Source organism: Equus przewalskii, chromosome 6, assembly GCF_037783145.1.
Source record: "Equus przewalskii isolate Varuska chromosome 6, EquPr2, whole genome shotgun sequence".
Taxonomy (NCBI): domain Eukaryota; kingdom Metazoa; phylum Chordata; class Mammalia; order Perissodactyla; family Equidae; genus Equus; species Equus przewalskii.
In genome coordinates this window covers 74,832,985-74,842,501 of record NC_091836.1, presented here as the reverse complement: position 1 = coordinate 74,842,501, position 9,517 = coordinate 74,832,985, and the positions used below count along the sequence as shown (strand labels likewise).

The 9,517-nt window shown below is 38.6% G+C and overlaps 1 protein-coding gene across 7 annotated transcripts in view; it reads right to left on the bottom strand.

Annotated features, from left to right (window-relative positions):
* Positions 1-2,643: 2,643 nt before the first annotated feature.
* LOC103553684 (E3 ubiquitin-protein ligase TRIM22-like) overlaps positions 2,644-9,517 on the bottom strand; it is a 24,182-nt gene continuing 17,308 nt past the window's right edge. For all 7 annotated transcript variants that reach the window (XM_070624256.1, XM_070624254.1, XM_070624257.1 and 4 more), the window contains 4 exons: positions 7,231-7,253; positions 5,903-6,003; positions 5,583-5,609; positions 2,644-5,305 (listed from right to left, as the gene is read on the bottom strand). In XM_070624256.1, coding sequence (XP_070480357.1) covers positions 4,674-5,305; positions 5,583-5,609; positions 5,903-6,003; positions 7,231-7,253 — 783 coding nt within the window. In that variant the 3' untranslated portion in view covers positions 2,644-4,673. The remainder of the gene's footprint in view (positions 5,306-5,582; positions 5,610-5,902; positions 6,004-7,230; positions 7,254-9,517) is intronic.

Genomic DNA, 9,517 nt, shown 5'->3' with positions numbered 1-9,517 from the left:
GCCTGATTACAGATGTGACCCAGACGCTGGGCTGTCAAAAGGAACATTGAACACTTATAATTTCATAATTTTGCATATCCTCTCATTATTTAGGTCATATGGAGTTTTCTACTTCTCCTTAGAGGGAGTCATTTTTTTTATCACTCAAATTATTCATTTAACATAGATTCTAAAGATCACAAGCTAGAATTGTATAACAATTATTAAATTTTCTAGTTGTCAGTAATCATTTTTCCTTCACAATTTCATTAGTTGGTATAGATGCCCTTTGACTTTTTTGTGTGTAAAATGATCATGTTCTCCTTCTACTGTAATTTTTCTTTAGTATTTTTATTTGCTCTTCAATTATTTCAAAGAGTAAATTTCCTATGTGTGAAAGGAGACAGCAATTTGGAGACTGGAAGGGGCTGGTAGCTCCCCAAACCAGAAAACCTTGGCTGGGCTTCACAGAAGAACACATGCTGCTGCAGTTGCCTCCACCTGTGACACAGGCTAGTGGTAGTTGAGAGTTAATGACTCAGAGGGAAGCAGGAGGCTCAGGGCAGTGAGGAAATGGCAAAAATACAACACTGCAACTGCAACAAACACAACACAGCCTTGACATTTTCAGATTTCAGGCCCCATAGCTGTGGCACCACCCATAAGATATGTTGTTGGGGCAAAGTAGCATGAGTTGCTAAATGAACCGGAAGGCCTGTGGCCTTTGAGAGCACCTCTGAAGGCACAGATGCCACTTTTGACATGTTAGTTTACTTTAGGTCTCCTACAATATATTAAACCTCAAAAATTAACTCATGACCAACATTAAATATATATACCATAAAATTGGTGATTTTGTTAAAGAGGACCACTTGGCATAATAGAATGTTGAGGAGCAATATACTTTCCATTTATTCATCTGCTAGGAGGAAGTTTTTAACCCATAACATGAAAATAATAAGAGCAACGTTATCAAGTGTCTGATATTCTCAGTAGTAACTGAAAGAACTTCGTGTCTGTGAAGATAAATTTTCGTGTCAAATTGGCTAGTCGACAGTACCTAGATTTGGCTAAATGTTGCTGTAACGGCATTTTCTAGATGCTATTAATATTTAAACCAGTAGACAGAATAAAGCATATTACCCACTATAGTGTGGGTGGGCCTCACCCAATCAAGTGGCGGCCTTAAAAGAACAACAGACAAAGGCGGTGGCCTGGTGGCGCAGCAGTTAAGTGCGTACATTCTGCTTTGGCAGCCCAGGGTTCGCCGGTTTGGATCCTGGGTGCGGACATGGCACTGCTTGACAAGCCATGCTGTGGTAGGTGTCCCACATATAAAAAATAGAGGAAGGAGTGCACGGATGTTAGCTCAGGGCTTGTCTTCCTCAGCAAAATGAGGAGGATTGGCAGATGTTCACTCAGAGATAATCATCCTCAAAAAAAAAAAAAAAAGAATAAAAGACACAAGACTCCCCACCCCCCCAAAAAGGAATTCTGTTTCTAGATTGCCTCGGACTTGGGCTGCAATATCAACCCTTCCTGGGTCACCAGCCTGCCACACTGCCCTACAGATTTTGGATTCTCACCCATCGTAACTGCATAAATCAATTCCTTAAGATCTATCTATTAAACTGTCTGTCTACACGTACATACTGTTGATTCTGTTTCTCTGAAGAACCCTGACTATTACAGTATCTAGGAATGTACTTGTACAGGTTAGTTTCAAAGTGCTTCTGAGGAGTAAAACAATTGCCTCACTTCCCACCCCCAGGAAATAAATGAGAGTTACCTGAGTTGGGAGGGTACAAAGCACAGCAGAGGGGAGTACCAGCTGTAGGTGATGAGAGTGAGAACAAACCCAGATTTGGACACCATGGAGAGATTAGCACAGGATGAAGAGATTGTATAGCATCATCATCGAGCGAAATAGAAGGTCATTGGAACCCCATGTTAATGAACACAGGTTATGTGTTTATTGCAATGAAGATGTTAAGTCCCCAGATTGAGAGGCTACTGACCACAGTTGCATGCTACTTGATACTCCTGCATGCATATTGTCTATGGATGATCCTGCAGGTTGAAGCTTCCTTATTTCCTGAGATTCTCCTCAGTGCACTCAAACTTTTCACTATGGTGCACATCTACTTCATTGATGGCCCAGCACAGAATTACCAGATGGAGTGATTGTTGCTCAGTGGTTCAGAGGTTATTGGGAGAGAATAGCCCTAGAATGGATCTGCACATTGCAAGTCCACACTTAATTCCCACCCAACTTTTTGAGTCCAGGATACCTTCTCTGGTTGTTTACTGAGAAGACAGAGTGCAACGGGGAGCAATTTAAAATTTCCATATTCTCTTCACCAAAGGGCTTCATTTTAGGACCATGAGCCTCTGTTAAAAAGTAGAGCCATTCAGGGGCCGGCTCTGTGGCTGAGTGGTTAAGTTAGTGTGCTCCACCGTGGCAGACAAGGGTTCCACTGGTTGGAATCCTGGGCGAGGACATAGCACTGCTCATCAAGCCATGCTGAGGTGGTGTCCCACATGCCACAACTAGAAGGACCCACAACTAAAAATACACAATTTTGTACCAGGGGGCTTTGGGGAGAAAAAGGAAAAATAAAATCTTAAAAAAAAAAAAAAGTAGAGCCACTTAATATGCAGATCTTTTTGGTTGTATATGACAATTCAGGTCTTTATTTCCTTGTAAGAAGTTACTTCATCCAGAACTGGAGGACTGGGCGTTCCAGTAAATGAGAAGATGTGAATGTCCCTGTAGATTCCTTTTGCAATAATTGCAGAGCACAGATATTAGCTAGCTAGTGACAGCCTCAGTCATTGTAACAATGGGGTGACAGGATAGCAAAGGTCAAAGGGAAAATTTAGAAGATCAACATCCTCAATATTCTGGTGATGAGCACGGAGATATGGATGTGTACATACAGAGAAACACATACACAAACATATACTGGACGTATTCACCTTGGAATTGCTTATCTCAAAAGGTCATCCAAAGATGAGGAAGTTGGGAATTCCTGGGGACAAGCAGGGATGAGAGCAGATACCACTTGACCAATCAGTGCACTCCTTGGTTTTTTTTTAAACTCTGAACTTTGTTGGGGGAAGAGTTTTGAATAAAAATATCAAAACACATGGGGGTTCCCAACACGTCCTGAATGAACTTCCATTGCAGAAATAATTCCCCTCCTATCTCACTGAAGGTGGAGAACAGGCTTTCCCCATAATCCTGTGAACTTTCACTTCACTGCAAAATTAAGGCTGACCAGGGTACAGAAAATATCTACACCTATCTTAAGAAATTCCACAATTGTACATCTCACTCTTACTGTATCATTGTGAATAATAACTTTTTAAAGTTGGGTAAAGAGAGCCCAAATTGAAATTCGATTCTGTAACACAGAATTAATGCAGAAAAAAAGAAATGAAAGAAAGACCATGAGGCTAAGTAGAAACACTTATTTAAAATAAGCTAAAATTTAAAACAATTATAATCCTTTAAGTTACTGTATTTCGTTAAAAAAGTCAAGGATAATAATGTTGAAAGTAAACTAATATGAGTTCTTAAAATCATTCATTACAGTTACAGTGAGAAGGTGGCAAAAATGATAGACACCATGTTGGATTATTGATTATGTACTGGAAATGCTGGAAGTTACTGAAAACATTCATTTCTTTAATTTTTATAATATTGCATTCAGTAAAGTTCATATTTTTTTACAACTAAGAAACAGAATCCTATAGATTTTAGTTTACTTGATAACGGCCATTATGTAGTAACACCAGAATTATGATAAAATTCTAACTGTGATACAAACACACCCACACATACGCTTATGTATCACAGGCAGAGCTGGAGTAGTCTTGACAGCAATACACTGGTATCTGGGACCTGAAAAACGAGACTTCGGTGAAAAGAATCCTAGTGTCCCTGAAAACACAAACCTGTTTCATGAGACACTGACAGAGCCCATAATTTTCAGCAATTAATATAGCAAGTATTAATTATTAAGATAGACACACAAGTGCTTTATACTTAATGACATTTATCTACTCACAATGACCTAAGTATGGTGCAGTTCTTATATCAAGATTATTCTAAGAAAATAAACACAGGACTTAAGTATATCATTTAAGTTTACACTGCTAGTATATGGAGAGACAGGACTTGAACTCAGACACTCTGGACATAAAACTTCCACTCTTAGTACATAGTATTTATTATATTTTCTCCTTATGTCCTTGATGAACAAGGGGCACCGTGGGTAAACCAACACATCACTACGGACTCATTCTTTTGCAGATAACTCATATGCAAGGTCTTTGATAATGTCAAAATTGTTGAAAAGCTTTCCCACATCTTCTCAATCAGTGGTAGAGGAAGTTAAGCAGTCAAATTTGTCAGAGGTATTACTCAATACTTATTTTTCTTTAGGAGGCATCAGTCATTTTTCCTTGAGAGTATTAAAATGAGTTAAAACTATCTCCTAGTGCCAACATGATATTGGGAAAAATAAGATACAATGCAAACTGTACATCCTATTGGTGAAGGAGGCACGTTCAAATGGACAAAAGGAAGGCAGTGAGGAAAAGATGATGAGAACAGAGCAAATAAGATGAATGTCTTAGATGCACCCAAACCAAGAGGCACTACAACCTGAGTGACATTGTAAGAAGGTTCAAGAGCTTGGCAAGCACACAGTCATGGGGGCACCACATGTCATACAATTGAAATATGGGAAAACTTCCTGAGAAAAATGACATGAAGAGAATTTATAGATGAGAAACCCGTAGTTTGTGACATTGAAAAATGAGACAGTGCCAGCCTTATAGTCTAGGAAAATTCCAACACGAAGGGGAGGAACAGTCAGGGAAAGGGTTAAGATCAAGGGATCTGAGGAGGAAGAGTTCTCAAAAGCATTATATTCAGAGTGATTCCGTAACCCTATAACCCAGTAACCATGTTTAGGTTGATATCTAGTGTAACTATTTTGATAATTTTTACCTTGTTTAGATGAAACCTTCAAGTTGAATCCAGAATATATTCTACTGTATACCCCCAGGATCCAGGCAGTTTTCCCTGACACATCTACCTCCCAGTAATGTTTCCCTGAATTGATAACCAGGGAGCCCAGAAAACCACAATCATCATCATTTCCGTTCTCATATGTATTTTCCGTTGGTGTCACTTGAAAACCATAAGGATCATAATTGTAACCCCAATGCGCTTGTATGTTTGGTTTCACTTGTCCCCGGTACGCAGAAATGGAAACAGTTGATTTAGACTTGACAGGATCCAGTGTCATGTGAACTGTAGAAAAATTACAAAGTTGAGTTAGACATATGATGTAGCTTTATCATACGTCATAAATGTATGACACTGTGAGAGGGATCTTGAAAATAACTTGAGTGGGAATTGGGAAGAACTTTGTTTTCTCCTTGGGGAGATATATAACACTGCAGAAACATAATATATATGTCTGTGTTAGAGGGGAAATGTGGCTGTTAAACATGAGATCTACTAGAAAATGCACAGTCTGAAAATGAAGAGAACAGGGTAGCATGATGATACTGTGAATTCTACTTACCCCAGTAGCGCCGCATGTCTGTGAGCTCTGAAATTACAAAAATCAGTAATATTAAATATAAGGAAAGGATTCAGCACTGAAAACTATCTCCTCTCCACGTTAAGGGAAGGATTGAGGACTATGTTAAGATAGTGAACTGATGAATGAGAGGATGAACCAAACACTTGGCCACTCTCCATTAAATTTGACCATATAATCAGCACATGATATCCATCCTTGTTTGTCTCTTCTATCCACACCTAGAAATTGTACCGTCTTCCCCATTTATCCCTGCTGTCACAAGATTCCCACAGCCACCCACTTGCTCTAGCATTCCTCACCATTAAACACTCTCAAGATTCCTCTTGGATCAGGAGCTCGGAACACTCTCCTTTGTTTCATAGGAAGAGGTTTTGGCTTCCTCAGAGTCAAGGTCTCACTCCTAGGGATGACAAAAGTTGACACACACATCTCTGACATTTTGTCCCTCTAAAACCATTGACTTCCTATCTTTTTACCCACTGATTCACTTGAACCTTCTTTCCTGAGGGTCTGAGAAAGGAGATAGTAGAGTACCGACCTGGGAAGCAGAAAAAATGTGTTATGTGCACCTTCTCATTTACTCTCTGTGTGACCTTGGGAAGATCTTGACCTCTCAGGAACAGATTCTTCCTTTCAAATAATATCATTAACCTCTCCCTCCCTACTTCCTAGAAATGATATGAAATGATATGAATGAATAGATCTAACAGACAAAAAAAAATATTGTTACTTAAAAAAGATTAATGTGTGGAAAAGCAACTGCATGGATGTGGCTTCCCAAGGACATGCCCAGAAAATGAGGTTGCAGAACATGGTTACTGGGTGCTTGAAACGTATCAAGTGGGGGAATGCTGTCTAGAGACGAAGATCTTCATGGTCTGCTCCCTAGTATGGAGGCCCTTGGAATGGCATCTGAGATTTCAGGTTCTCAGGGAACAATTACAAACACTTGGAAACCAAACTAAATGAACATCAAACTAATAGTGGTCTAAATTTCATATGTCTGGAAAGAGCCTGATGCTGCCATGTAGGTGTGCAAATTTACACACGAGGATGATGCCTTTCCATCTGGCTTCCAAAGTATGGGACCAAGACAGATCAATTGTTTGCACCCGGGCCAAAAGATTCTTTGAGATTCAAATCTGTTTTTGGAAATCTAAACAGAACCATATAGAAGGATTTGGTCTCTTTAATTCCAAGGGCAGAATTTTAAATATAAAAGAGGTGTCTCCTATTCTAGGTGCTTGGAAAATAGGGAAGACAGGAGTTTCTCAGGAGAGGTCAAGTGTCTAGGAAATATGGGAACCTGAGTGAGATACATACATGCAAGGTGAAAAATTTAGAAAGTCACAGGGGTCTCATACTGCAATACCTTCTCCGTAACACTACTACTGACCCAAACTCTGCAACTTCTCACCACCTAAATTCCCTACCACAGGATCTGGTACATTCTCAGTAGTTAGAGAACACTCAAGCCATGATTTACGAACAGAAATTTACAATAAAACTCCACCCAAATTTTCTTTCCCTGAGCATTATGTAATCCTATTTGAACATCAGATAATTCTAATGGTTTTAAACCTCTCTTCACAGCAAGAAAGGACCATCTCTGGTCTCCCTCACATACCTTTTCATGATGCCACTCACATCCTAGGGAGAAAAGAGGAAACATGAGTCAAGAAGTGATACACTCTCCCCACTTACAAATCTTCATCACATCTCCACCAACACTTGATGTGGTGGGAATAGAGATGGTCCCAATGTGAGGGCCAAAAAGTGAAGAAAACACCCAGAGCAATCATTCCTGAAGGCTCTTGAGAGGCTGTCACATTTCCTTAAAGTTAGAATCTGGTTTTACCCTGGTGGAAGTGCAGCATGAGGTTTCCAGATTCTGGAGATGAGACATATTTATGAGGAAAGCAAGAGATCCATAATTTTCTTCCTAAATGCATAAGGCTCCTCATGAGATGATTTGAATAATCCATCGTTTTTCCATTTATTCAATGGAAATGTAAAGTGATATAATTGTCAAGTGTTATGCAGGGTTTTGAGGATCAACGATGATATATATTATGATAAATAATCATAATATTCCTCAAGAAGTTTGCATGGATTTTGCTGAGGGGACAAGAAAACAAATGTATTACTGCAGGCATTTCTCAAATGACTCTTTTCTCATTTTATACACGATCTAAAAGTGACCTCATCTACTCCCTTCAATTCAACACACACATGTGCAGTTGATTCCCAACTGTTTATTCTTACTCAATTTTGCCTCTGAAATGCGGGTTAATATAGTCAGTAGAAAAAAGCCACAGGAGACAGTGACTTAGGATATCTAATAGGTAACTTTCTATTCATCAGCCAAATTGTCTCCTCTCTTATACGTCATTGTCCATAATGTTACTAATATACACTTGGTCACTGTGGTAAAAACTACAATATTTACCCTGCACATCAGTCTCCACCAAGCTGGTTTAATACACATCCTTAGGAGTTCTAGCCATCTAATCTTCCTTATTATCACAGATATTTTTGTCTGTTTTTGTTGTTTGTTTGCTGAGGAAGATTAACTCTGAATTAACATCTGTGCCAATTTCCTCTATTTTCTATGTGGGTTGCTGCCACAGCATGCTGATGAGTGGTATAGGTCCATGCCCAGGGTCCAATCCCACAAATCTGGGCTGCCGATGCAGTGTGCACCAAACTTAACTACTCGGCTACAGGGCCAGCCACACAGATATTGCTTTATTTATTTGAACAGATATGTACCAATGTATTTGGTCTCTTTTACCTAAGGCTTACTTCCTCTATGTCATCAAAAACTAGGCCAAGGTCTGGGTCTACACATGCCATGAAAATGGTTTTGGTCTCTGTGTTAGGGTTTTTTTGTTGTAATATGACAAAAGCCAAATAAAACTAGATGAACTAGAGAAAGGGATTTTGGGGGGCAGTTATAGATTTAGACAAAGTTAATTTTGAAGCTCAAATGTCGTCATCAGGATCTAGTCTATGTCTTTCTCTAAGCTCTATTTATTCTCTTTATATTGACTTTATTTTCAGTTCATGAAGGAAATATTCATCTCTGATATAAACGTCAGAAGAAAAGATACCTTCTCTTCCCAGTTATCGCAAAAAACTCTGAGATCTGCATGGCATTTTCTGAGCTGGATCAGGTACCCATACTAACAGCATCACTGCATTGTTGCTAGAAGGCAATTAAGCTGTGTGGGAGGCAAATTCCTATATTTTACTGCAACTAAGTTTGTTTTACTCTGAAGTATGTCATGATAGGATAGGATGCATATTATAAGCACCAAAGCAAACACTAGGAAAATACCAAAAAAATGCACAAAGGAAACAAGTTAAGGAGAGAGGGAAGAATAAAATCTGGAGACACATAGAAAGCAAATAGCAAACTCCAGACTTTAAACACAACAGTATCAATAATTGCATTAAATATCCTGGTCTGAATACTCCAATGAAAAGGCAGAGGTTGTAGGACTGGATCAAAAGCAAGATTCAATTATTGCTATCTGCAAGAGACATATTTTGGATTCAAAGACAGGAATAAGGGAAAATGTAAAAATATAGTAAAATATATACCATAAAGTAGTAACCATAAAATTGCTTGTGTGTATATTAAATTAGACTAAATAGACTTTAAGAAAGTAAATATTATGAGACAATGAGAAGGGAATTTCATAATGATAAAAGGTCAAGTGCATCAAGAAGACATAACAATAATAAATGTGCATACACCGAACAACAGAGCTTCAAAATACACAAAATGAAATAGAAAAGAAAAACAGACAATTAAATAATAACAGATAGAGATTTCAATACTTCTCCTTCTCAATACCTAAGAGAATTGCTTGTATAAAAACTATGAAAAATTAGAAGACACAGACTAT